General features: G+C 38.0%; 4 protein-coding genes across 8 annotated transcripts; all 4 read right to left on the reverse strand.

Annotated features, from left to right (window-relative positions):
- Positions 1-74: 74 nt before the first annotated feature.
- Positions 75-3,585, reverse strand: LOC113669583 (uncharacterized). 2 transcript variants are annotated; one of them, XM_089184102.1, is made up of 6 exons: positions 3,501-3,585; positions 3,341-3,390; positions 2,230-2,354; positions 1,605-1,721; positions 1,086-1,149; positions 75-639 (listed from the first exon to the last, which is right to left on the reverse strand). In XM_089184102.1, the coding sequence occupies exons 2-6, from the start codon at positions 3,375-3,377 to the stop codon at positions 623-625; spliced, it is 360 nt and encodes a 119-aa protein (XP_089040228.1). In that variant the 5' UTR covers positions 3,378-3,390; positions 3,501-3,585; the 3' UTR covers positions 75-622. The 2 variants fall into 2 exon arrangements, with proteins under 2 accessions (XP_089040228.1, XP_089040229.1); XM_089184103.1 differs by lacking the exon at positions 1,605-1,721.
- Positions 3,586-3,993: 408 nt separating this feature from the next.
- Positions 3,994-7,015, reverse strand: LOC113669582 (uncharacterized). Of its 2 annotated transcripts, XM_027185648.2 has the most exons (5): positions 6,707-7,015; positions 6,023-6,147; positions 5,577-5,693; positions 4,819-4,882; positions 3,994-4,429 (listed from the first exon to the last, which is right to left on the reverse strand). In XM_027185648.2, the coding sequence occupies exons 1-5, from the start codon at positions 6,741-6,743 to the stop codon at positions 4,416-4,418; spliced, it is 357 nt and encodes a 118-aa protein (XP_027041449.2). In that variant the 5' UTR covers positions 6,744-7,015; the 3' UTR covers positions 3,994-4,415. The 2 variants fall into 2 exon arrangements, with proteins under 2 accessions (XP_027041449.2, XP_027041447.2); XM_027185646.2 differs by lacking the exon at positions 6,707-7,015 and having other exon boundaries at positions 6,023-6,700.
- Positions 7,016-7,445: 430 nt separating this feature from the next.
- On the reverse strand, positions 7,446-16,659 carry LOC113669581 (uncharacterized). The gene is made up of 7 exons (XM_089184098.1): positions 16,512-16,659; positions 13,448-13,696; positions 12,597-12,696; positions 12,144-12,218; positions 11,998-12,026; positions 10,548-10,709; positions 7,446-10,346 (listed from the first exon to the last, which is right to left on the reverse strand). Exons 1-7 carry the CDS (start codon positions 16,585-16,587, stop codon positions 8,989-8,991), a joined length of 2,049 nt encoding a protein of 682 aa, XP_089040224.1. The 5' UTR covers positions 16,588-16,659; the 3' UTR covers positions 7,446-8,988.
- A 193-nt stretch (positions 16,660-16,852) lies between these two features.
- On the reverse strand, positions 16,853-25,891 carry LOC113669580 (allatostatin-A receptor). 3 transcript variants are annotated; one of them, XM_089184107.1, is made up of 2 exons: positions 24,595-25,874; positions 16,853-19,238 (listed from the first exon to the last, which is right to left on the reverse strand). In XM_089184107.1, exons 1-2 carry the CDS (start codon positions 24,707-24,709, stop codon positions 18,181-18,183), a joined length of 1,173 nt encoding a protein of 390 aa, XP_089040233.1. In that variant the 5' UTR covers positions 24,710-25,874; the 3' UTR covers positions 16,853-18,180. The 3 variants fall into 3 exon arrangements, with proteins under 3 accessions (XP_089040233.1, XP_089040231.1, XP_089040230.1); XM_089184105.1 differs by lacking the exon at positions 24,595-25,874 and adding an exon at positions 20,469-20,642; XM_089184104.1 differs by lacking the exon at positions 16,853-19,238 and adding an exon at positions 21,098-23,762 and having other exon boundaries at positions 24,595-25,891.
- Positions 25,892-25,898: the final 7 nt, after the last annotated feature.

Below are 25,898 nucleotides of genomic sequence, written 5' to 3' on the forward strand. Positions count from 1 at the left end.
ATGACTTTGTCATTGTATAAATTAGGTAAAAAAACCAAACAATTGCGTGTTCATTGACTTTTCAATCACGCAAATATATTTCACATGTTTATTGATGTTTTATTTTATCATAGTAGTAAAATTCCCCAAAATTTAGGTCTAATGCCGGTATTCACTTTTGATTGGCCACTTAAGGACACTCATTTTAATTTGTCTGTAATGCCTTTTAATTCATCAAAAATTGAAAGCATTTTAAAGCGATGTTATAAATACTCTATCTCTCTTATTACACCTGTTCCTCGGCCCACACCGATCCCTTCTCCCGAGCACATTCACTGTGCAGTAATAGGACTGTATCATATTTTGAAAAAGGCATGACAGGATGGAAACCGCGCGCTCTGTAAGTACCTCCGACCGTACCCGATCTTCGTCAATTTTATCAATTAGTTTTGGAGCTAGCTAGGGGCGTTGTAAATCAAGGCCATGAAACCGCAACGGATGCACTGAGTCAAGATCAGGCGAAGACGACAGGAGACACTTCATAACACGACTTGTACCAAGGACTGGATAGAGATTAGTAGATCTGGCATGTCGTCGGCAAGCGAAGATGCTGCCTTCACTCAAGTGCTTCATTCGTTTTTTCTCATGAAAGTGGCTCAACTGTATTTTGAAGAAAAAAAATAAATGAGCAATCGAGATTGTGCACTGCAATGTAAGAGTCATTGATATCAATACGATATTCAGCAGACAGGTAGACAGTGGCGGATCCAGACCTTGAACTAATTTTTTGTCGCTTGCCCTTCCGGCTTTTCTTCCTTCTGCCATTTTTTTTTTACTCAAAATAGAGGGGGGGGGGGGGGGGCTGGCAACCCCCGAGCCCCTCCCCTAAATCCGCTACTGATTAATATTTTGTATATTTCTACGTAAAATCAATACTCTCGACCAACTTACAAGTCTTACTAGGCAATGCATAAAAGTTAGAAGGCAGAATTCCTAATCACATCTGGGATTCAAAGGATTGAAGATTGTGCTTTCTCAAACTCCGAGTTCAAGTCAAGTAGATGCAAGGCGTGTAAAAAAAAAACATAAAAAAACAGGAGACTTACATGGTTTACATACACAACAGGCTGTTGGAGAAGGGGGTTCAGGAACTGCCGCTAAATACTCACCCTGTAAGGTTAAAGAGAATAATACATTGGAAAAAATTAAAGCTACTGTTTGTATTGAACACATACTTAAGAGTTCAATAGAGACAGCCACTTCAACAAACTTTATTGCAGTAAACGATCATGGTGATACGAGAAAACAAGTCGAGTCTTCATTCGTCTTTCCCTGAAATCCCATTTCTGTTTCGTTTCAAGTCACTACGACGCTCTTCAGCAACTAAAAGTCTGGAAACGTCTCTTCATTGTGTGCGTCAATCAATTACGGGAAATACCGAAAGTTCTTGTGTTTATGAAGTCCTCCCTTCAACTTTCTGTCTTTTTAGACAAAGATCAGGTGAATAATTAAACTTGGCCTTATGAGCTTACTTGTGCTGATGATTGCATGCGATGATGATGATTGTGAATAAATAAACATGTCCAAACAAAAACAAAAAAAACAAATTTTTTTCGTGAACCTACTTCTCCACATGAAGTTCCTTTCGTGAAACACATGGACTTTGTTAAAACCATGAGCCCTAGGCATACGCTTAGATGACACATGTCGTCTGTAAACCAGGGCGGGTCCTTTGGAATAGGCTGCGATCATAGGGTTTTAAAAATCATGGATAGAGCTAGGCACTGTAATTTTTTTTGATAAATCTAGCGACAGCTAGGATTAATAGAATATATTAGTAACATTTAAGGAGCATTCGGAATTTGACCTGTAAGTCAGTCTTCAACGAAACAACCTGGTTTTGACGAGTCATACAAGGTGGACCACTTTTCTTTCTATCTTTATTCTCAGCCTATGGGAGGAGTGTCTCGATGGGGTTAACAGTTAGCTGTAAAGGGTTCTTGGTTCCACGACTTGTTCTTATTCGTCCCAGAATTAGTTTGGATTAATGTCAATATCTGAGAAACTGCACACCTACCCCTCCCCTAACCCCCCCAACATTGACCCTAACTTGTTATCATTTGACTGCTGTTGGGTAAGGGGAGGGGTAGGTGCGTAGTTGCTCGGATGTTGATCCATTACTTTTGTGGAAGTTTCTTTGGAAGTATTTAAAGCCCGTATTACGTCAACAGAATTTGCACCAAGACTTACAAATTTGTTACTTCCATCTTTATCGTAGCATAGATTTGGTCCTGACCACACCTGTGGCTTGTGCTCCTTTGGCCAACTCTCACGTTTAAAAATTACACCAGCCAGAGAAAAATGAATAAAAAGAGCTTGGTGAAGAAACAAAAATAAACTTAAAAAAGGAAAAAATTCAACATAAATCTCAGATGACGAGAGTTTTTTTAAAAACCTTTAAGGATAAAAAGTAACGTTATAAAAACATAACGACAACATCTCACAATTATCAAATGCAAATGAGGAAAGATAACCGTTGATATATCAAGAGAAAACAAAGGTGCGAAATGTGGGAAACAAAAGTATATAATGGTGAAAAAGTGAAACGTTTTTCTGTAGTGTTCAAGGTTGGTCTCTTTTCCAACAACATATCTTACAAATAAGGAACTCAAACATTCCGCTACATTTCGTTAAAATCCTAAATTGTTCGTGATGAGATAACCAAATATAAGCAATTATTAAACTCCATTAGTATATACTTAAAGAGTGAATTGCGTGGAGGGCGCGCTCTGACTGGCCACTCAGACTCTGGATATCTTTGCTATTAACCTCCCAGGAACTCGCTCGGGATTTCCGCCCGAAAATATTGTAATCGTTGCAGGAACAGATGAGTTCAATTCATGTTTGTGTTATATTACCTCACTGTTTTGATATATACCAATACAAATATTTACCTTTGTGTCGGTGGCTAATGGTGGCCATGGATGAATGGCGGCGCGGCTAAAAGGTCCTAAAGGGCTATTGGCGGCTCGGAAAAATACCCACCTCTGGTGAGTCTCAACGGTGTGACGGCTTTTACGGCCAACGGTTAAAATTTTGGCCAATTTACGGCTAACGGTTAAAATCTTTCCATTGTCCTTACCAGAAATTTTTTTTACGGTTAACTTTTTTCAAGACTAACGACTAAATTAACGGCCAACCCCATTGAGACCCCCTTACTAACCGCTCACTTCCACCTTGATGAATAGTTGTTAACCATAACATAATCACACGTCCCGTGAGTACGATGTTGTGTTTCACGTTCAAAATAATATGAAATAAAGTAGATTCGGAGGAATTCTTGCACGACAAAATTTCTTACCATTCAAAAGAATGTAGATAGCCAACGGGGTAGCCATCGTCACAATATCACTAGTAAGAGACAAAACAAGTCATTGTTTACACCAAGAGCGCAAGGTAAATATACCAGTTTTAAATCAACTGCGACTGAAAAGAACCGCACAGAGGTCGAAGCCACTCACCACTAAGAGCTAGTGAGCAACTGAAATAGGTGATTCCCTCTCTTTGAAAAGTATGTCGGCTTCATCGCCAAAATTGATATAACAGACACTTAAATAGAATACGACAGCACCTTTTTTAAAGTCGTGTTTAGCGTCACAGGTGGTGTGTTTGTTCTTGATTAGACTTTTATAGCTATTTAGACAATTAACTACTTTTAAATGGTAGTCTCGAGAACGATATTTTCGGATTTCTCCCATATTAGTGAGTCTTTTTTTTTCCTATGAAATTTTATTCTTGTCAGAGTCATTGCTAAAGGCACGGTCAGCCGAGAAGTTATCGCCTGGTGAAAGCTGCAGCACGCATTGACGGTCAGTTGACGGATAATGGGCTCCTAAAGAATTACTCGCGCAGGTGTAATGTCGACATCTTTCTTTAGTATTCTCACGTTTCAGAATTTATTAGAATGCAACAAAAGTTAAAGGTAGTCGTTCTCATTCATAATCAGACGTTATGTGGACGCCCGCACAGTTTTAATTCTTGGAACCTTGCCATATTTGCAGTGCAACAAACTTTTAAGGTCCAGTATGTACCCCTTTTTGAATTGTGGGAAGAGGTCCAAGTGTACATCTGACTTCCGGCTCCCACTAATCATTTGTCCCCCCAAATAAAAGAGAAACATACGGAAAAAAGAATTCTCGTGCTACACAGCTTAGTTGCACTCGTATGTTTAACTTGCGACTCTCATCCTCGGAGACGATCTTCGTTGAATTTTCGGGCAATTTTCGGTGCCGAGTTCGGCTGTTAACCTGATGACGACCGTCGACGTTTCATAACATGATTTGTACCACGGACTGGAAAGAAACTCTGGTGAGATCTGGCATTACGTGGGCTTAGCGCAGATGCTATCTCTCAACCTTTTCATTCGTTCTTTCTCATCAAAGTGGTTCAACTGCATTTGTAAGACAAAAATAATATAGTAATAAGCAATCAAGATTGTGCATTGCAGTGAAAGAACCAGGTTCTTTGGCTCTCTAACCAGTCCAGTTAACTTCTTCTTTTGATATCAACGCAGTACCCAGAAGACAGGTAATAAGAGATGGCTATTTTTATCTTGACCAACTTACAAGACAATGTGTAACTGTTGGAAGGACGAATACCCAATCACATCCTGGTATTCAAAGGATTTAAGTCAAAGCAGATGAAAGAATTTTATCAAAACCATCATTATTTAGTGTGATAAGATTCAATTAACCTTTGCCCTTTCTCGAACTCGTTGAAAGTGGATGCAGGGTATGTTAAAAAAAAAATTTGAGAAAGAAAGATCAACACGACACTTACATGGCTTGCATACACAACAGGCTGCCGGAGAGGGGGGTTTGGGAACTGCAGCTAAATACTGACCCTGTAAGGACAGAGGGAAGGATAAAATTGAAAAAGAAAGTTACGTACCGTTCATATTCTAAAAACACGCTCAAATGAGACAGCCGCCATAACAAACGTTATGTGCCGATCAATCCATAGATTTATAATCCCCTCCCCCCATGGTGGTAACCCACGGACATTTGACACAAAAGGACTTCCTTGGGGGTGGGTGGGTGAGGAGTTTGAACTTGACCGGCTGGGTAGGAAATTTGATCTGGAAGTGTCAAATCTTTCCAGCGGAGTACCGTGTGTTTCAATTTTCAATATGGAGGAGTTTAAAGATAAAGAGCCCGCTTCCGTGGGCTAATGGCTTAGAAAGAAAAGTTAACATCGTACGGAATGATGCATCCATGTCAAAAACCCAACCATAAAACCAAAAACTACCGAGTGACTTTACCAAATTCTGCAGCATTCAATTTCCTTAATATTGAATTATGCTTGAGTAGGGTATTTGAACGCAATTTTGGCTTAGGAGAGGGGGAATTTGAACGAACTAATCTCCAAAAGTTCAAATGCCCGAAGGATTGCACAGGATAATGTAAAAGCTTCGAGGGATGCATATTGCAGTAGACGTTCCTGGTGTTATGAAGAAAAAAAACCAAGCCACTTCGAAGTTCTTCATCGACTAAGTTCGGAAAATAAATACAAGAAAACAATATTTGTAATGAACATACCGGTCCACATAAGGCTCCTTTCATAACACACATGGACTTGGTTAAAACCATTGCTCCTGCGCACACGCTCAGATGGCACATGTCGTCAGTAAACCATGGCGGGTCTTTTGGAGGAGGCTACGATCATAGGGTTTGAAAAAGTTACACATGAATTGTGGCACCGAGCAAGTTTTGATAATTTTAGCGTCAGATGGGATAATTAAAATATTAAGGTAACATCAGGAGCCCATTACTTTATGGGTTCCTGTACCAGGATTTGAAGAGGATTGGGAATGTTCGACTTAATAAAGCTAGACTTCAATGGAACGATTCAGCTTGACGTGACGTGGTTCACTTTCTTGGTTTTTTACAAACCTTTGAGGGTTGTTGTCTCAGTTCTACAATTCATTAGGACTTTAGAGGTTTTTAAAGGTATTGCTGTTAACAGCATTTGTATGAAGACTTACAAATTTCGGGTTTCCATCTTTATCGTAGCATGGATTTGGTCCTGACCACACCTGTGGCTTCTGCTCTTTTGGCCAACTCCCACGTTTGAAAATTACGCCAGCCAAGGAAAAATGAATAAAAAGAGCTTGGTAAAGAAACAAAAAAAACAAAAACAAACCAAAAGAAGAAAACATTTAACGTAAATCTCAGATAAAAAGAACACATGTAAACAAGGGTTAAACCGCTTCATAACATCATCGTCATTGTCTGAAACAGTTCTCGAACTCCGAAAGGGCATACATCACAAACATTTTTATTATTTTTAGTTTATCATCACCAGTTAAGTTCATTTGATCTGCAGTCATTTCCTGTTCATCAATAATTATTACGTATGGAGAACTTTCATCGCCATTTCTTACCTGTTAATGCTTAGCTTTATTGACTTGATTTGATTGTCATTGATTTTCAATAGCACTCTTTAGTCGCAACATTAACCTTTTCTTTCACACAATGCAATGATATGTACGCCTAATCACTCCTCCACTAAATCTTTCGTAGAACCAATCGTTTTAGGAAATATCTTAGGTCTAGCTTACTGGGCTCTTCGTTTTCGCTAGAACCATTTAGGAAGTCGTGTTTCACGTTCAAAATATGGCAGTTCAAAATAAATTCAGTGGAACAATTATATCAAAAAAGACGCTTACCGTTAACGAGAACGTAAGTAGTCAAAGAGGTAGCCATCGTCAGAATATAATGAGTTGTAGACAAAACAAACCGTTATTTACACTGAGAACACAAACTTTACCAGTTTTAAATGAACTGCAACTGAAAAGCGCCGCACATACGTTGAACACACTTACTACGAGCGATTAAACATCTTTGCAATAACTCAAACAAATGAATCCCATCTCTTTGACAAGTATGTCGACTTTAACGCCAAAATGAAATGCCATAATAGGCACTTAAATAGAACACAACACCTTTTCTAAAATCTTGTTTATGTCACAGGTGGTGTGTTATCTACTTAGCCGGTGTCACTTTGAACAATTTGACGTCAGTGTTGGACCTGTTCCTGATTGGCCTCTTCTTGATTGAGACAACTACTTTTATCAGAGGGTAGTCTCGAGGGAGATACTTTTGGATTTCTCTCGTAATAGTGAGACGTATTTTTCTTATGCAATTTTCTTCTCGTCAGAGTCATCGCTCAAGGCTCGTTTAGCCAAAATCCGACCAGTTTTCCAAACTAAGTTATCTGATACACGTAATCTAACGTTCTGTCGACGGGAGCTTATATCAGAGTAGTGCTGATGGCCAAACATGATCAGGAGTAGCCCTGAGAAATAATCACCATGGAAAAAGATGATGGTGAACCTTCACTTTAAAGGAACTGATCTCAATTTGCAATACACAGTTGTGCACTTTTGTCCACTGAAATGTTTCTCTCGCAATTATGAGACATATTCTAGTATCAAAAGATTATTTGCTTTCTCATCCTTTGCTTGTCAAATTAGAAACAATTTCTGCTGAATAAAGCTATCTTACTTTTTTCCGATTGGTTGAGCGATAGATAAATACTTTATTAACTAAACCATCACAGCCACAGGCTGAATTACGCCTAGATTCAATAACAGTAAGATATATTGAAATGTCAGGACCTGAACCGTCTATTTCACAAATAGATTCCATGATGCCGTGCTTCTGCTCAGCAACAGACCACAGATTATGTCAAAATGTGGCAAAAACACTGAAAAAGGAGCACAGGCGGTGGTACAGTCGAGTGTGTTAGTGATGTTCCAACCACACTTTGACGTTCTCCTTGATTTCCCACAGCGCAGAATTACGACAACATGGAATATAACTGTTTTATATGATAAAAAAGCAGAATATTGTCATTGGGAATTTCATCTATGCGTAACATGGAATCTAACTGTTTTATTTGATAAAAAAGCAGAATATTGTTATTGGGAATTTCATCCATGCGTAGCGATAGCAAAAGCCACGCTGAATGAATACTATTATCGCACAAATGACTGTTGTGACCTAATTACCGGACTATGATAAGAAATATTGATAAAAACGAAGAGCAAAAATATACAAAAACTAAAAAATGGGAAAGAAAAGAAAGCGACAAAAATAAGCTTTACTTCGCTCCCCCCCCCATAAGATTCTTCAAAACGATTAATTTGTTGTATTATTTGCAACACAATTTAGAGTAGAACGCTTTCCCTCTTGAAATTTATCAATCAATTTCATCAGTATCTATATTCTCCATACTCTCCCCAAAACATTTAATTTTTTTACTGACGAGCAGAATTCGTTTCACAATCAAAGCCTCTTAAGCTGGCGATCGTTTACGCTATTCTTATCATCTTACTGAATAATTCAGCTGTATTACTGTAAAGAGAAAATAGATGCTGGTCACTATTTGGCTCGGATTTAAAGGATCGATACAAGATGTACACATGAGACAAAAGTTCAAATCCTTGTGTAAAACACAAGTGAAAGAAATAAAATTTTCTCAATTTCTTGTTCCGCGCTTACGCTTGCGTTTGCATTTGCGCCAGAATCGTTCGCACATTCTTTACCTTGTACTTGCATTTGCGTCGTACGCTTGAACTAGGTTTGAGGATCATCGACGCCAAGTTTATCTTGCCAATAATAATAAAATACATTCGGAAGAAAAGTGATCCCTGAGAATCTAGGAATAATTATTAAGTTATCCCTTGGTGAAAGCTGCGGTACAATCAGGAGAATTTGCAATTATCTATAGAGCACTGAGGGTCAGTTGACGGATAATCAGCTCCTAAAAATTTACCCGCGCAGATGGAATGTCGAAATCTTTCCAAAATCTTCTCACGTTTTATCGTTCATTGGTATTCAACAAAAGTTTAAGGTATTGGATTAATCTCACTCATTCATATATTCAGAAGTTAACGCAAAGTTTCAATTTTGATAACCTTGGCTTCAGTAGCAATCGAACAAATATTTAAGGTCCGATATGTACCCTACAATGAGTTGTGTCACTGGCTGATCTCTGAAACTCTGTTACAAGTGATCTCATGCTTGATGTCCGCGGAATTCCACCGTCGCTACCCGAAGTCTGACGTCGCGACGCATGCTCATGGCTTTGATCAATGGGACATAGCCCGATGTCGCTCCTGTTTCTACGGTGTCCAAGGTGACGTGGTAGAACGCTAAGGGAACTTCTATTATCAGGTGGACCTGAAGCGTCGGTATTGTCAGGGTTTAGCATTGCGGACAAAGCACGGCCGCTATCACTGGAAATCCTTCGGTGGCCTGCGCGGGCATTGGAGACTGAAGGATGTACGGGGGAACGGCATTTCCGACAAGGTGGCGGGGTGTACCTGGGCTCATGTTCACTGTTACAAGGCCTTCCATTTTGTCGTGAGGGCCTCACGTGAACTGCCATGTAGGTTGGTTCGTGGATTGTTCTTTGTTGTTCATGAGGGCTTGGCCGCGGGGAATGTCTCGGAGAACGAGGAGATACACTTGCTGGGTCGTCAATATTCAGGGGACACCGTTGCTCATCAACCACTGTTTGATAAACCGGGTCTGTCTCACCTTGTCTGTTTTCTGACCTCGAAGTCTTAGGTAGGTCCTGCAATAGTACATCTTGCGGGGCTGTCCAACTTCTTTTATGACGCCCTTCCCTCTCAGGACTAGGCGTTAAGGGATGATAGATTCCTGAAACAGATCGTGGTCTGTCAATGTTCGACTGCGATCGCGCTTTGTGTCTATCGAGTAGAGGTTGATACATTGCTGTAGATGATCCAGCGGCTTTCGTGTCGTTGTGGTCGATTATTTTATCAAGGCCACCATGCGAAGTCACTTTTGTCTTGTCATCTAAAATGACTTCCTTTGATGGAGTTAAGGGCTGATAAATTCCAGAACTTGACAATATCGTCTCATCTTCAGCATCAGCGTTGTCAACTAAGATCCCTTGCTTGGAAAAATTCTGACGGCTGATACTGAACGGTTGATAAATACTTGCTGACTCAACTCTCTCATTTTCATCTACAGTGTGTCTTAGAGAATTGCTCTCGTCCCCAGGTCCCTCTAAAACATGGTAGAACGGTTCACCTACTTGAGCAAGAGGTGTTTTTCTGTCCTTGTTACCCTCCGAATTATTTTCGTTTGAATTCAAGGTACCACCGGGGATGCACTCGGAGGATCCTCGTTGATCGGGTGATCGTCGGAGACTCTCGGAGCTTTCCTCCTCGATCCCACTGTCATATACTAACTCGTCGATTTCGTTTTCGATGAGAACTCGAATTTGGTCTTGAAAGGTTCTGGTTGTCTGCCGTGCAGGCGAATCTCCATGTTCTGAATATAGGATAATGATAGCAGCTTAGAGTTTATATCGATTCTATATTTACCTTTAAGTTAACATGTATTTATTGAGCGGCCTAAATTGTAACAAACAGAGGCATGTTGGATTGAATGGGGAAGCAACGAAATAAACATACATGGGCTAAAGTCTCTGAAATAGAAGGTAGTGTACTGTACGAACACAATTTGACTCACCACCGGTCAGTGCAGGATTCACATGAGCTGAATGGTGATCCTGAAAACTAAGTGGAGGAAAAAACTGGTTCTCATTGGCATTCATGGCCATTCCCCGTTCTTGCTGTCGTCGAGAAATGTCCAGTAAATCTTCTGTTGAATCACGACTTCTGAGTCTGCGCACTAAACAAAACCCAAACACTCACGATCAACCCTCTGTGGTGTCACTTGTCTTCAAAAGTACACACGTTTGCACAACACCTAACTAAGAAATCCTGATAACCGATTGTGAATAGAGAGGAGGAGGGTAGGCGTCTAAGAAGAAGGGAAAGTTGTTTAGGCCTACTTATAGTGAGAAAGAACGCAGACTCGAACGAAGACATGGCGCCATATTTATAAAGAATACCATGACCACTTAGAAATAGAACTTCCTTTCCACTCTAACCATTTTTTTTTTCCGCAACCTATCTAATATCTTGACGGCCCATATCGTTTCATTGCATTTTTTTTAATTTTGCAATAAGCATTTCATTTGTTCAGTTTTTTACATCAGCGCGTTACAAGGACACAACTTTCCGTCGCGCAAAAGAGGGCTGCATGTTTTTCTTGGGTTCAATAAAATCACTTTGAATAAATCACTTTTACCATAGGGCTTTTGAAGAAGACAGATTATAGAGGCCCACTGTACCTTTGTTTTTGCTTTAGGACGTCTAGAAGACATATCAAAATGGGTACAAAAAACTTGCTTCTTCTACATATTGCTAGTACAAGAAACAGCACTTTGCCTACTTATTGACGTAATTTTGCGAAAGGGAAAAACTCCTTTGCTGTTTTACCATTTGTTTCTTTTAATTTGATTGTCAGGAAAACCTTATGGAAATTTTTTTAGGAGATTGCAAAGTGTGGAATTCATATCAAATCGTGATTTTCTGGAAATGTCGCTCATTGCCTCGGCTTTTTTGCTAAACTTGTCCTCCACAGGCTACAGTGGGACCTTTTTCAAAACTCCTGCGAGTATGTTATTTTCTCTAAGCTCCGCCTCCTCTAACAGTGCAGTACACGATTGGTGATTAGTGCTGAAATTGACCAGGGGGAGCTAAAAGAAACGGTTTAAAACAACTTTATAAAAAGGAATTAAAGATAAAAACGACAGTTTTTTTGGTGAAAAACAACAAATGAGAGAGTTGAGCATCGAAACTTACTAATACCGCGTAAATAGTGTTTGTCACAGATGAAAAAGAAAGGCAGAACATCTTGTCTCATACCGCGTGTAACTTAGACCAATTAGAAAAGAACAACTGAAACAGCAGATCAATTCACAAAAGAAAGCTAGGTGCTTTCGCGCAACTATCAACACAAAAATTTATCTAGATTCTAGAGGCATTCTCTTTGACTTTCAATATGAACCAATTTCAGCGGTGTTCATCTTTTTAGTGCGCTAATGCGCCATCTAATACGACCCTTGCCTTACCTGAGATGGCCCTTGCTGGGGACGAATTCCTTAGGACAAAGAATTGAACAACAAATTAGTAAAAAAAATGTTTTTAGTCACAAGCAAGCAAGAATGACCATGTTTGTATCCTAACTATGTTCCTAATTTGAATGAACATGCTGTACCTGGTGTGAAATGGTTTCATTTCAAACGCTTCTGAATCCGGATCAGATTTCACCCGTAGGCTTCCCTTCCTTGGCCTGTGGATTAAATTGCTTTTAGTAGGGGTAAATCTCTTCACAATTTCAAACAGAAAAGCATTAGCTACAAATTATCTTGTGATACTACCCACCCATACAGCGCCGTAGTTTCCTTAGTAACTACCCCTATATTCATTTATCAGTGTCACTGACAGATCTCTTACGTTTTAAACACACGCAGTAGATACGAACCCTTTCAAATATCAAAGTTTTTTTTTGGAAATTCCCGTTGTGAACCATATTTTTAGTCTTACTAAGTTGTGATAGTGTTTTTTGCAAACGACAGTTTGCTCCATGCATCCTCAAGTAAACACTGATTCGTGATCTCGGTAAAAACTGCTTTAGCTAAGAATTCCCATGTAAAGCTTATTAAGTTACCTGCTTCTATGAGTTTTATAACAGAAAGCTGTAAGTGCAGCCATTGTTAGGACAACAGCACCACCCACTACTGCTCCATACAACGTCAAGGGCGTTTTTCCTGAAAAAAACGGAACATTTAGATCAGTACAAACCAACACTCTCTGACAGGCGGCGCGAGCAAGAAAAGTCGATTATAGGATAATCATCTGTAGAGGTCGGTTAGTGAGAATCGACCCCAATGATCCTTAGAGGACAGTTATATTTATTGTGATAAACCAAAACCAAAGCAATCACACACATTAAAGACTGCTGCAAACGATCCGAAGGGCAAAAAAATAAAAGCGATTGAGTCGTAATTGGTGTTAGTTTTCTTTTTTATCTGAGTGGTTGCAGGGTTGATGCGTGTGTTTATCACAGGCACTGCTTTCTAAGTTCAGTTTAATATCACTCTGTTGGACTAGTGAGACCAGACATCTTATCACCACGGTGCGACAAAATGATTGCAAAAGCTTTCAAAATCACACGAAGATCTTAGAGAGAGCAAAGTACTTCTAGAGGGATAAAGCGGATCATGTATTCCAAGCGTACATGAATTACATGAATCATCCCACCCCGCTGCATGCTGTACCCTGAGGTCAGAGGTATTGGGCTTAAAAATTCAGAGATGACCATCTACTAGAAATTGTCAATAACGAGCACTCATGAACAGTGAAACACTCTAACACTATTGACATTATGGTGAAAAGTTGATCAGTGACATGTAATAGCGAAAGATATGATGAAGAGTATGTTTCTTAGGTTTTTTATCAGGCTTGTAATCATTAGGGCCTCAATGGAAAATTTGCTTATTCTCTTTAAACAATAATTACCACTTTTTTCTGTGCCATGTGAAGCCACGGCGGAGCCCACAGTAGTCTTCTTATGGTGCAGCAGTGTAGCTGTTGGCCTGCTAGACTCATTTGGTATCACGGTAGTATTTGTTATGGCCGGCTGCCCGGTGGCGAATGTTGTCGGAATGTTCTGTTCCTCCTCTGTAGTTACTCGTTCAGTGAAATCTGATATTGAAGATGACGTCACGCTGGTGGACCTCAGAGATGACGGCTCTGTTTTAAGTTGTCCTAGGGATAAATAAATATTAACTTTTTTAACATTTGTAATGTAGGAAAGGAGATATAAACAAAAACGAGAGAAAACAACCTTTATATCACGACCCACGTCCTGATCACGGATCTGCAATCGGTGCATACAAATATATATGCATGCAAATTTTTCAGCATGCTCATTGGCTGAGGACATGTTAGCCAATCAAAAACAGAGGAGAGAGGTGAAACTTAGAGAAGAAGTTTGTATATTACAAATAGATGGATGGACGATTTCATGATGAATTTGGAATACGTGACCTAACTGGATTGTGCAATATGTTGGCTTTGAAGGATTTAAGCTCATGCTCTTTCATTCCAAATCTGTACAAACAGTTAAGAAAAACCCAAAGAAGACAATGACAACAACAACAACAACAAAAACCCACGCAGTCTTTCTTTAATATAGCCTCCCAAATACCTGACAATTGATCAGAATACTGCAATACTTCTTTGGTTGTTTCATAGGTTAAATAAAACAAGAAATCTTAAATGAATGAAGGTTAAGATGTTAATTAAGGTTTTGGAAAATAAAATAATGCTGAAATGCTGTCTGTATAGTCAATTCCTTCTTTTATTATTATTATTATTATGATTTTTTATAACTCCCCGTTAGCATCGCAAAAAAATAAAGCCCCGTGAAATGCCAACCCGCAAAACTTTCACAATTTAGGGCGGATTTTCTCCACTTTTAATTCAGGCAAAACTTAATAAGGACAGATTGTGAGAAGATTATGGTTTCGTTTCAGGACTACAGCAAATTAAAATTGTTAGGCCGGTGACATGATTATGTGACATAACGAGATGTACTGTTGGTGGACACCCAATCACCTCTCTTAAAGTTTTGCCCTCGAAAGGCAAAAATGATAACAACACAAAACAAAAAGCACCGAAATACACATATATTTAGGTCCACTTTTGGCAAAAGAACATTTACTTCGTGAACGCCCTTTGTGATGACAGTAGAAAAAATATTAACACTCATCATCAACTTAAATTTTATAAGGCAGATTATATAATATCACCTCAGTAATACGTCAATAAAGGAATTTGAAAATTTCTCATTTATTTCAAGCCGGGAAAATAATTTGCACTCGCTACTAGAAAATTAGGATTTGCCGCATAACAAGGATTTATCGTCGATTAACAATGATTATTCTTTTTTGAGAGGGCACGGTAACGATTCTTGCAATCTGATTGGTTCTTTACCCGGTCAGTATTTTCCTATCTCTGCCCACGGGCCACGGTAACGCTTTCCTGAGTCGCCGAGTACATCCCAACTTTCGTTGTCATTTTTCATAAATATACCTCGTTTTCCGGCTGGGCAGTATTTTTAAGCAAACACGTCGGTCACTACCTCAAGCCGATAAATAACTTATGAATCCTCTCTTTTCTCTCTATTAAATCACTTTGGTTGACAGAAAAATATTGGTTTCAGAATGAATTTGTATAAACAATAGTGTCATTACGTTGGTTGACAAGCGGCCTAAAAACCTTCTGCAATTAATTTTAATCGTTCACAAAAAGTACCCAGAAAGTTGGAACGTGAGGTATTTGGTTACAGTTAAACTGAACGATGGAACTTTCATTCATTTAATATCTGAATTTTCTCGAGCAATTTGTTCATAGTGAAAGAGCGAGCGAAGTTTTAATTTAAGTTCTACAACAAATATACGCTCCTGGTGAGCCTTTCCAATTCCGTTCAATTTGGACATTTGTACCTTAAATTGCACAACAGAAATTGAAGGAATTTTTTGAGAAAAGGCCGCATTACATTCCCTTGTGTCTCGTTGGAGTGTGCCGTTCGAATTTAGTTTTTGTGAAGGAAAGATCAGAGTTAAACACGCCATTACAGCAAACAAACGAGCAAACTCTCACAACTTCAAAATAAAAAGATTGAATTTACTCACAATTAATTTCCTCGCCGTTTACTTAATGAACAGAGGTAAATCTTCGTACATGAATGAATCGTCGATGAGAGTGAATAATACTTTCCGTTAGATCAGTAACTTATTTTGAAGAAAACATTGTCGTGACAGTCCTTGCCAAACTAGTTCTGTTGGTTTTCAAATGTTCCTTCGCTTTTCTTTTTCTTGCGCGCTCTCTAATTGACAGGTGTCAGATTGTGACAGATACTTGTAAAAATAATGTTTCAAAGTTTGTTTGGAAGCCTTTCAAATCACCTTTATCATTATGGAAATAAAAATGTTTCGCTGAGGCATCTCTCTTAAATTTGCATCATCTCTATTTTAACTACCATTTACCCACTCAAAAATTGTTCAGTTTATGGAAGATCTTGCCGTATTTACGGCCATAAATCATTCGGGTTCTTTCGGAAAGAATTTCGTCAAGTTTAAAAACAATAAATATGTTATTTACCGGCTAAGGGTCGGTCCGTATGGTGAAAAACTGTGACCTCGGTCTTGAAAATGCTGCCCTCGGCCTACGGCCTCGGGCAGTATTTTCAAGACCTCGGTCACAGTTTTTCACCATACGGACCTCCCAGCCGGCAAATAACATATATATATCGTGCTGTGATATGACAGCGTGGAGGTTAGTTAATATTTGCAAGAACTGAAGAATTTCATCTTTGTTCCTACGGACTAAGTATTGAAATAAAGCTTGCTAAGGTAAGGTACGGCTTCCCTTTATACATGAGATACAGAATGTATTTGGCATTCAGTAGGTAAACTTTTAACCGAAGAAAATCGAAGTAAACCGAGAGCAGAATATGCTGCACGCTGTGTAATATTTTTCTTCCAGGATGCAAAAGGATTTTTACACTGTAACTAACCTTCCATCGCGTTGCAGTTAAGCAGAAGGAAAAACTCGCAGCTCAAAAGGATCTTTAGATAAATACCCATCACCATTTTACGAAGTCTTGATTCCAAGGCGAATTAGGTTATTCTGTGTAGATTATTCCATAAACATGCTGCGATGGAGGGGAAAGAGCACTGACTAGCGCGTGACACTGTAGGTTGACGGCTTAAGGTGACGCCCCTTCTCATCGGGGGTCTTCATTATTTCTGTCCTCGCTAATTGTTTATTTTTTACCTTTTTGTGTTGTCAAGATAGTTTCCTTAGACAAAGAGGAAAACAGTAAAGAAAACATCGCGTTGTGAGGTATTCTTTTAATGCTTTGATTACATACAACAAACAAAAATCATTCTCGTCTGAGTCATTGTGAATTGCGTGACAAAAGTGACAAAACCTTGCAGACATCAAGTTATTTCTTCTTCTCGGGCTATTAGTTACTATTTTTAGTTCTGCGAGAAAATCTCCGAACGAAAAGGAAATGATCAAAAAAGCTATTGCAAGACTATCTTACTTCTTGGCTAACCCAAATAAATATTGCTGTGCCAATAGATAGGTTTTGACATTTAGCCCGAAGTGCCAAAAGGAAGGGCAAAAACAACCACATGTCAACAAGATGGGAAGTTTAAAGGGGCAGGATCACGACCCGGACATACTCATTGGGTTCATCTCGCAGATTTCCGCTCGAACAAGTTTTCCTATATTCTGGATTACATTTTGAAAGAGCATGAAGAAATGCAGAATAGTTACCGCTTCTGGGTGTACTTTGCAGGCCAAGAGTGAGAGCTGAATGCTGTTATTTTAAATCATGTTCTTTCTTGAATAATTATTCCGTTTATGAACATCATGATAGGGTTATTTGATTGAGAAATGAGGCCACGGATAAGACCTTGAGTTTATTAAAGATAGTCCACCCTTTGATCCAGAACTCGGAAAATGTCTAATTTTTCTCCAATTTCAATGAAACCTGACCGGCTTTGACTGAACTATTTTAGATAGAGGAAGAACCTCTGAGAAAGCGGTATAAGTGGGGAATGAGACAGAAAAAAGCAGCAAAACGACCCATGATCGGGGAGCCTTCTTTCCGGGATGGTTCTATCCATTTGGCTACAACAATTGGACTGTTGATTATATAGTACAACGTATGTGATAAATGATGCAGTTAACTAAAGTAAACTTACTTCAGATACCCCCGTTAAAACTCCACTTAATAACAAGAAGTGAAATGATTTTGCTTTGAATTTATGTGGTAAAAAGCAGTAAATACACTATAGAACTAAGAGCACATATTAGAGAAGTCTGTCCTACACTGATTTAAAGCGAGAGGGAGCCTGCAGTTGTAACTAATAACTTATCAGTTTGAATGATACTATTTCTTGCCTGAATCATCATTGGAGTCAGGTATGGTTCAACCGATCAGACACAGTATAATGCAAATTATCGAAGACTCAGAAACATTCTGTCTCTGATACTAATAACCTGTCAACAAAATTTCAAAGGTAAAGTTCTTGTAAGAAGAAACTTTATTTGAACCTACTAAGGAACAAAATCTAAAGATTATTTGATCTGGAGGCTTCCTTCCAAATTAATTGGAAGATCAAACCGCTGAATTATACTAACGTTTTATGCTTCAAGGGATATACTCCCGCTCATGAATTGTTCCCAGAGTACGCCGTCAACTCAATGTTTCCTTCTTCCTTATTGATGATATACAGAGTTGGCCTAATCCTCGTTAATTCTTGTCCACTTTCCTGCAGTGAGAATCGAGGAACGCGACATCTTGAACAGACCGATCTCAAGCCTTGACGGAAACTTTCAATAAATATGAAATACAGCAAAGGGTTAAAGGCGCTGTTGTTACAAATGAGCCAGAAACTTATACCATATAAAAGGGGGTGTTGCATCAAAACTGCTCCAAACGTCCGACCAGCGTTTCCAAAGACCAAGATAAGAAGAACAACAAAAGCTGGTGCCCATGAAACAAAAAAGACAACTACAACTGATATCATTAAAATAGTGACCTTTCGTGCTGTACGAATCACAAGTTCCTTTTGATTGCTGGGAATCTCACCAGGAATGTTTCTTCTCCAAAGTCGATAAGAAATCACTGAGTAAAGCGTAATCAATGCGATAAACGAGCCCATTAAAGTAGCTACCGATAAGTACAAGTCAACAGAGCCTCGATCCTTAATTTCTTCACATCTCGGCCACACATCACCGTTAGAATATGATAATTGTGTGTTAGACAGACTTCCTATAGGCAATGAAAATGAAATCAACCATATGACAGGAATTGAAATCTTTACCATCCATTTTGATGAAAGTTTATAAGATAGTGGACGAGTTACGGCAAGGCATCGATCAATGGCGATAGCAACTAGGTTTAAAAGAGAGCAGCAAAGTGTAAAAGAGTTTCCATATTCCAACATTTTACAAGTGAAGCTTCCCAAAACACCACCAAACCATTTGCCTCCAAGAAATATTATTTTGATGAAATTTGGTGTCAGGAGTAAAGTGGTCAAGATATCACAAACAGCCAAGTTCAGTATAAGACAATTGGTTGATGTTTTCATGGATTGTTGCTTGGCTATGATGCAAATCACAAGAGAGTTGCCTATCACAGACATCACGAGGCTAAATAATGTGGCCGTGGCGAGAATTATTGTCGTTGGTAAACTAAACTGGAAATCGATAATGCTTGGTAGATCTGTTGAGAAATGATAAAAAGTCGTGCATTATGAATGAATCTACAAGAGAAAAACAAGATTATTTCCAGCATTAAGGAGAGTGGCTCATCGATAATGTGAATATGAGAGCGATCTTCCCAGTAATGAACACTACTAGAGCAGTAGTGAAAATAAGGCCTGAAAAAAATTCAGGCCTGTACGGGGTTAGAACCCATGACCTCTGCGATACTGGTGCAGCACTCTACTAACTAAGCTAACAAGCCAACTGGGAGCTGGTCAATATGTTGGTACCAAATAAACCCGTGAAGTGATGAATAAACGACTGTGAATATATGAAAGTCATATATTTGAACTTCGGATAAAGACGTGAATGTGAAAGCGATCTTCGCGCTGCACCAATATCGCAGAGGTCATGCATGGGTTCAAATCCCGTACAAGCCTGAATTATTTTCAGGTCTTCTTTTTTTACAACTGCTCAAGTAGTGTTCATTACTGCGAAGATCGCTTTCATATTCACGTCTTTATCCGCAGTTCAAATATATGACTTTCATATATTCACAGTCGTTTAAAGTCAGTAATGCAAAGCAAATTTAACACCCAATCCTCATTTAAAAAGAAGTTTTTTCAAAAATCATTTCTTATAACGTTTACTTAACCAAAATGTTTTGGGGAAAATTAAAGTTTTTTTTTAACCTTTCATGGGGTAAATTGCAATTAACGAGACTCACAGGAAATTAAATTTTCCACCTTCTGTGATGTAAATTGAACACACAAATCACTGGCAACGTATCACTTATTACTGCTCAAAATAATTTAACTACTAGGAGTGAAAAAATACTTGAGCGCTTGCCTTCGTCGGGATAATGAGCGTGTTCCTTATGTGTAGTCTCCAGAATTATTTTTACTAAAAAGCTGAAGTAAAACGCTGGTGAGATGTGAGACTTAAAGCTCAAGTCATGAAAACTATGAACTTCGTAGGTCTTTTACGGCTTTAATTAATGAATCAATCAGAGAACTATAGACGCATTTTAACGCTGCAAGGTTGGCAGGGATTGTTTCTAATGAAAACTGAACTCATAAAAAATAATCGTTTTGAACGGTAACTTTCCTTCCCCAAAATGTTAACCCTTAAAAACGAAGTCACATTAAAGGTTTCACGGTGGATTCGGATGCAAGTCAGTCTTCCTGGCTGTATTCCTTTATCTGTCTACCGCAGGTGAACAAGGGAAACACACGGTTTCATAACTTACCTTTCCGTAGATTTGTATCGTTAAGGCTTGATGAGTTTTCCTCTGCAAAGGACACCCACACACAGCACACGAGAATTAGACAAACAACACGAGAAAACATTTTATGTGTCAGCATAATACTTCAGTTTAGCGGGAGGATGAGGACTCAAATGAACACAGCAACGCCGTTTTGTATATTTATGATTTGTCCTTCTGATTAAGCGAACAGTGGTTTGCTTTTGACGGTACATTGTTTATTTACATTTCTAGGAAAAACAGACTTGAAGGACAAAGAGAAATAGATTTTATCGCTTTTTTAATTGCAGCTTGAATATTTATGCTTTTACAGAAAATTATCGTTTTCTCTTTCATTTCATTTCGGATTTACAAAATAGGAAAATCTCTGTAGATACTCTGACAATAAATAAAATCAAATACTCAGCACTGATCCAAGTTTAAAAAGTTCTCCTGTAAACCTTATTATCTCAACACTCAATTGCCTCAGCTAGTGAAAATAAGGGAAATATGTAAATTTTCAAACCTTATTAATTAAGGGGGCTTATCATATTTTCATAACATTCTCTAAAAAACTAAAACCTGTTCGAGAAAATGTTTAGAAACGCAAGGATGCATTATCTTAGATTTGCTGGTACCGATGTTAGAGATGTCTTTTAAGACTCGTTGAAGTTTGACTGATTATCCTTCTTTCTCGATACCCCCTCAAGATAGCCATGCCATTAGCGTTGATGAGATCCATCGTGGAACTATAATCAACTTGATCCACGAAGACGCCGTTACTTCACTATGACTAGAATTAATGTAAAAACTGAGCGAGTTCGGTTAAAAAATGGTTTTAAAACCAACGTTTTGACGTTGTCCTATCGTTTAAAAGATCAAAGAAAAATCGATTAAAAATATTTCTTTAACTGAATAATAACTGAAATTTATCGGGATCATGACTTGCTAAGGTCTGACTAAAACGATATTGCTAACGTAAAATGATTCTATCCACCTGTCACTGATCTGGATTTGTTTTATCATGTACAAAATACATCATATCAACTGCAAACAACCGACTTATCAGCTACACTAAAACTAACTCAAAGATCTTTATTCGAAATCTGAAGCATCATGGCGTATTTTGTCAAAAAAATAAATGTTAAGGATCAAAATGTACAAAAAATCAATCAGTTCAATATTGGGTCGAAGAACTGGGGTAGAGGAGTAGGGGTGGATATAACTTAGGCTCAATAATGAGATATTATAAACAGTCATTTGAGTCATGAACGGTCTTTCATGGCAGCTGCACCTAAGCTTTAGATTATGTTGTCTCTTTCAATTTGAAGCTCAACAAGCATAGATATATTTAAGATATTACACAGGATCTTTTTATTTAAGAGAGCTTTTTCAATAGCTTTTGGTTCGTAATCTAGTAATTGATTTATCAAAAATATTTTTATCTTGAAATTTTATAGCTTATTTCTCGTTGATTGATATATTTATTATTTTTATTGAGAACCTGCTACATATTACTTTGATCACATTTTTACACGGTATATTATTTTTTTTATATTAGTCGATAATATCAGTATTTATTTGTTATTAGTATTGGTTACTTTTAGTCTTATTTTTGCAAAGTGCAGATGAAAATACTACAATTGATATCTGCGCTATATAAGTTAATAAATTTCATTATTATTATTATTATTATCATTATTATTGTTGTTATCAACACATGAAAATATCTACTCAGTTCATAGTCTCTTATAACTGATATTAATTGTCCTAAAACCAAAACCCTAGTTATCACAACGACCTATCAGAAGAATGGAAAAAAACCTTTAGGAGCCAATGAGAATACAAAGTTAAACCGACCAAACGGCCTGAAGCGCGGGAAAACGCGAGCGACCAGGTCGGGATTGGTTTTTGTTTTACATCTGATTAGTAAAGAGAGTGACGTAAGGTTTGTGGACCATCACAGAGAAAAGTAAAGCAAAACTAAAGCAATTCTAGATCCATTTTGACACTCCATTGAAACTTCTCTAATGCAGAGGAAAGTTCATCTCTTTAAACAGAGGAGTGGTATTTACATGGTTCAAATTTTCAACCTGTTTACTCTTATATAATACCTCTGAAGAACAACATTCAAACGTTATGTAAAGCCTGAAAGGTCTTCTTTCATACTGCTGTGCACACCACACGGCTAGATTACGAACGTTTTACACTCAAAGGAAGACACTTCCACTCATAAGTTGTGTCCAGAGTATACTGTCAATTCAATGTTTCCTTCTTCCTTATTGGTGATATCCAAAGTTGGCCTAATCCTGGTTAATTCTTGTCCAGTTTTGAACCTCCTTTCCTGCAGTGAGAATCGAGGAACGCGACATCTTGAACAGGCCGATCTCAAGCCTTGACGGAAACTTTCAATAAATATGAAATACAGCAAAGGGTTAAAGGCGCTGTTGTTACAAATGAGCCAGAAACTTGTAGCAAATAAAAGGGGGTATTGCGTTAAAACTTCTCCAAAGGTCGAACCAGCATTTCCAAATTCGAGGATTAAGAAAAAAGCAAAGGCTGGTGCCCATGAAACAAAAAAGACAACTACAACTGATATCATTAAAATAGTGACCTTTCGTGCTGTACGAATAACAAGATCCTTTTGATTGCTGGGCATCTCACCAGGAATGTCTCTTCTCCAAAGACGATAAGAATTCACTGAATAAAGCGTAATCAATGCAATAAATGAGCCCATTAAAGTAACTATTATAATATACAAGTCAAGAGAGCCTCGATCCTTAATTTCTTCACACCTCGGCCACACATCACCATCATAATATAATAATTGTGTGCTCAACAGACTTTCTATGGGTAATGAAAATGAAATCAGCCAAATTACAGGAATTGAAATCTTTACCAGCCTTTTTGATGAAAGTTTGTAAGATAGTGGACGGGTGACGGCAAGGCATCGATCAATGGCGATATCAACAAGGTTTAGAAGTGGGCAGTAAAGAGTAACAGAGTTTCCGTATTCCAACATTTTACAAGTGAAGCTTCCCATAAGACCGCTAAACCATTTGCCTCCAAGAAAAACTATTTTGATGAAATTTGGTGTCAAGAGTACAGTGGTCAAGATATCACAAACAGCCAAGTTCAGTATAAGACAATTGGTTGATGTTTTCATGGATTGTTGTTTGACTATGATGCAAATTACAAGAGAGTTGCCTATCACAGACATCACAAAGCTAAATAATATGGCCGTGGCGAGAATTATTGTCGTTGGTAAACTGAATTGGAGATCGATGATGCTTTGTTGATCTGCTGAGAAATGAGGAAAATTCATGCATTTTGAATGAATCTACAAGAGAAAAGCAAGCTTATTCTCAGCATCAAGGGGAGTAGCTCATTGACATAGCCTACATAAGAGTCTATTATCTCTGGGTCTTTTTATTTAGAGTACAAAGCCAGTAATGCAAAGTAAATTTAACATTCAATCCTTATTTAAAAAAAATGTTTTTTAAAACTGATAATTTCTTCTGACGTTTACTGAACCAAAGTTTTTTTGGAAAATTAAAGTTTTTTTTTAACCATTCTTGGGGTAAAATGCGATTAACGGGACTCACTGGAAATTACATTTTCCACCTTCTGTTATGTTAACCGAACAAACAAAACACTGGCAGTGTCTCGCTTACTACTGCTGAAAACGCTCTAACGACTGGGAGTGAAAAAATACTTGAGCGCTTGCCTCTTCGGGATAATATGCGTGTTCCAAATGTGTAGTCTCCAGAATTCTTTTTACTAAAAAACTGAAGTGAAACACTGGTGAGATGTTTGGGAAACTTAAAGCTCAAGTCATGTAAACTATAAGCTTCGCAGGTCTTTTACGGCTCAAATGAATGAATCAATCAGAGAACGATAGACGCATTTTCACGCTGCAAGTTTGGCAGGGATTGTTGCTAATGAAAACTGAACTCGTACTAAATAATCGTTTTGAACGGTAACGTTCCTTCCCCAAAATGTTTACCCTTAAAAACAAAGTCATATTAAAGGTTTCACGGTGGATTCGAATGCAAGTTAGTCTTCCTGGCTGTATTCCTTTATCTGTCTACCGCAGGTGAACAAGGGAAATAAACGTTTTCATAACTTTTACCTTTCCGTAGATTTGTATCGTTAAGGCTTGATGAGTTTTCCTCTGCAAAGGACACCCACACATAGCACACGAGAATTGGGCAAACAACACGAAACAACATTTTATGTGTCAACATAATGCTTCAGTTTAGCGGGAGGATGAGGACTCAAATGAACACAGCTATGCCGTTTTGTATATTTATGATTTGTCCTTCTGATTAAGCGAACAGTTATTTGCTTTTGACGGTATATTGTTTATTTACATTTATAGGAAAAAAAGATTTGAAGGACAAAGAGAAATAGATTTTATCGCTTTTTTATTGCAGTCTTGAATATTTATGCTTTTACAGAAAATTAAGATTTTCTCTTTTATTTCATTTCGGATTTACAAAATAAGAAAATCTCTGTAGATACTATGACAATAAATAAAATCAAATACTCAGCACTGATCCATTTTTAAAAAGTTTAAAAAGTTCCCTTGTAGACCTCCAACACTCAATTTCCTCAGCAAGAGAAAAATAAGGGAAATATGTACATTTTCAAACCTTATTAATAAAGGGGGCTTATCATATTTCATAAAGCTCTCCAAAGAACTGAAACCTGTTCGAAAAAAGGATGCATTATCTTAGATTTGAGGTTCTGCTGGTACCGGCGTTAGAGATGTCTTTTAAGACTCGTTGAAGTTTGGAGTTTGGTCGATTATCCTTCTTTCTCAATACCCCTTCAAGATAGTTATGCCATTAGCATTGATGAGATCCATCGTGGAACTACGGATCAACTTGATCAACGAAGACGCCCTTACTTCACTATGACTAGAATTAATGTACAAACTGAGCGAGTTCGGTTAAAAAATGGTTTTAAAACCAACGTTTTGACGTTGTCCTATCGTTTAAACGATCAAAGAAAAATCGATTAAAAATATTTCTTTAACTGAATAATAACTGAAATTTATTGGGATCATGACTTGCTAAGGTCTGACTAAAGCGATATTGCTAACGTAAAATGATTCTATCCACCTGTCACTGATCTGGATTTGTTTTATCATATACAAAATACATCATATCAACTGCAAACAACTGAATTATCAGCTACACTAAAACTAACTCAAAGATCTTTATTCGAAACCTGAAACATCATGGCGTATTTCGTCGAAAAAATAAATGTTAAGGATCAAAATGTACAAAAAATCAATCAGTTCAATATTGGGTCGAAGAGCAGGGGTAGAGGAGTAGGGGTGGATATAACTTAGGCTCAATAATGAGATATTATAAACTGTCATTTGAGTCATGAACGTTCTTTCACAGCAACTACACCTAAGCTTTAGCT

This window comes from Pocillopora damicornis, chromosome 10 (genome assembly GCF_964200805.1).
Source record: "Pocillopora damicornis chromosome 10, jaPocDami1.2, whole genome shotgun sequence".
NCBI classification, from domain to species: Eukaryota; Metazoa; Cnidaria; class Anthozoa; order Scleractinia; family Pocilloporidae; genus Pocillopora; species Pocillopora damicornis.

Bases quoted from the DNA above. Each gene is read 5' to 3' on its own strand.
- LOC113669583 (XM_089184102.1), bottom strand. From the start codon at position 3,377: ATGGCTACCCCGTTGGCTATCTACATTCTTTTGAATG. The intron at 1,722-2,229 runs GTAAGTCTTGGT...CTATGATCGCAG, and splicing joins AAGATGGAAGTAACAAATTT to CCTATTCCAAAGGACCCGCC. The intron at 1,150-1,604 runs GTAGGTTCACGA...TTAACCTTACAG, and splicing joins AAGGAACTTCATGTGGAGAA to GGTGAGTATTTAGCGGCAGT.
- LOC113669581 (XM_089184098.1), bottom strand. From the start codon at position 16,587: ATGGTGATGGGTATTTATCTAAAGATCCTTTTGAGCTGCGAGTTTTTC. The intron at 12,697-13,447 runs GTAATTATTGTT...CGTTTTTTTCAG, and splicing joins ACATGGCACAGAAAAAAGTG to GAAAAACGCCCTTGACGTTG. The intron at 12,027-12,143 runs GTACAGCATGTT...CTTTGTCCTAAG, and splicing joins ATGAAACCATTTCACACCAG to GAATTCGTCCCCAGCAAGGG.
- LOC113669582 (XM_027185646.2), bottom strand. From the start codon at position 6,196: ATGTTTTCTTCTTTTGGTTTGTTTTTGTTTTTTTTGTTTCTTTACCAA. The intron at 5,694-6,022 runs GTAAGTCTTCAT...CTATGATCGTAG, and splicing joins AAGATGGAAACCCGAAATTT to CCTCCTCCAAAAGACCCGCC. The intron at 4,883-5,576 runs GTATGTTCATTA...CTGTCCTTACAG, and splicing joins AAGGAGCCTTATGTGGACCG to GGTCAGTATTTAGCTGCAGT.
- LOC113669580 (XM_089184104.1), bottom strand. From the start codon at position 24,709: ATGTTGACACATAAAATGTTGTTTCGTGTTGTTTGCCCAATTCTCGTG. The intron at 23,763-24,594 runs GTAAAAGTTATG...ATTTCTCAGCAG, and splicing joins CGATACAAATCTACGGAAAG to ATCAACAAAGCATCATCGAT.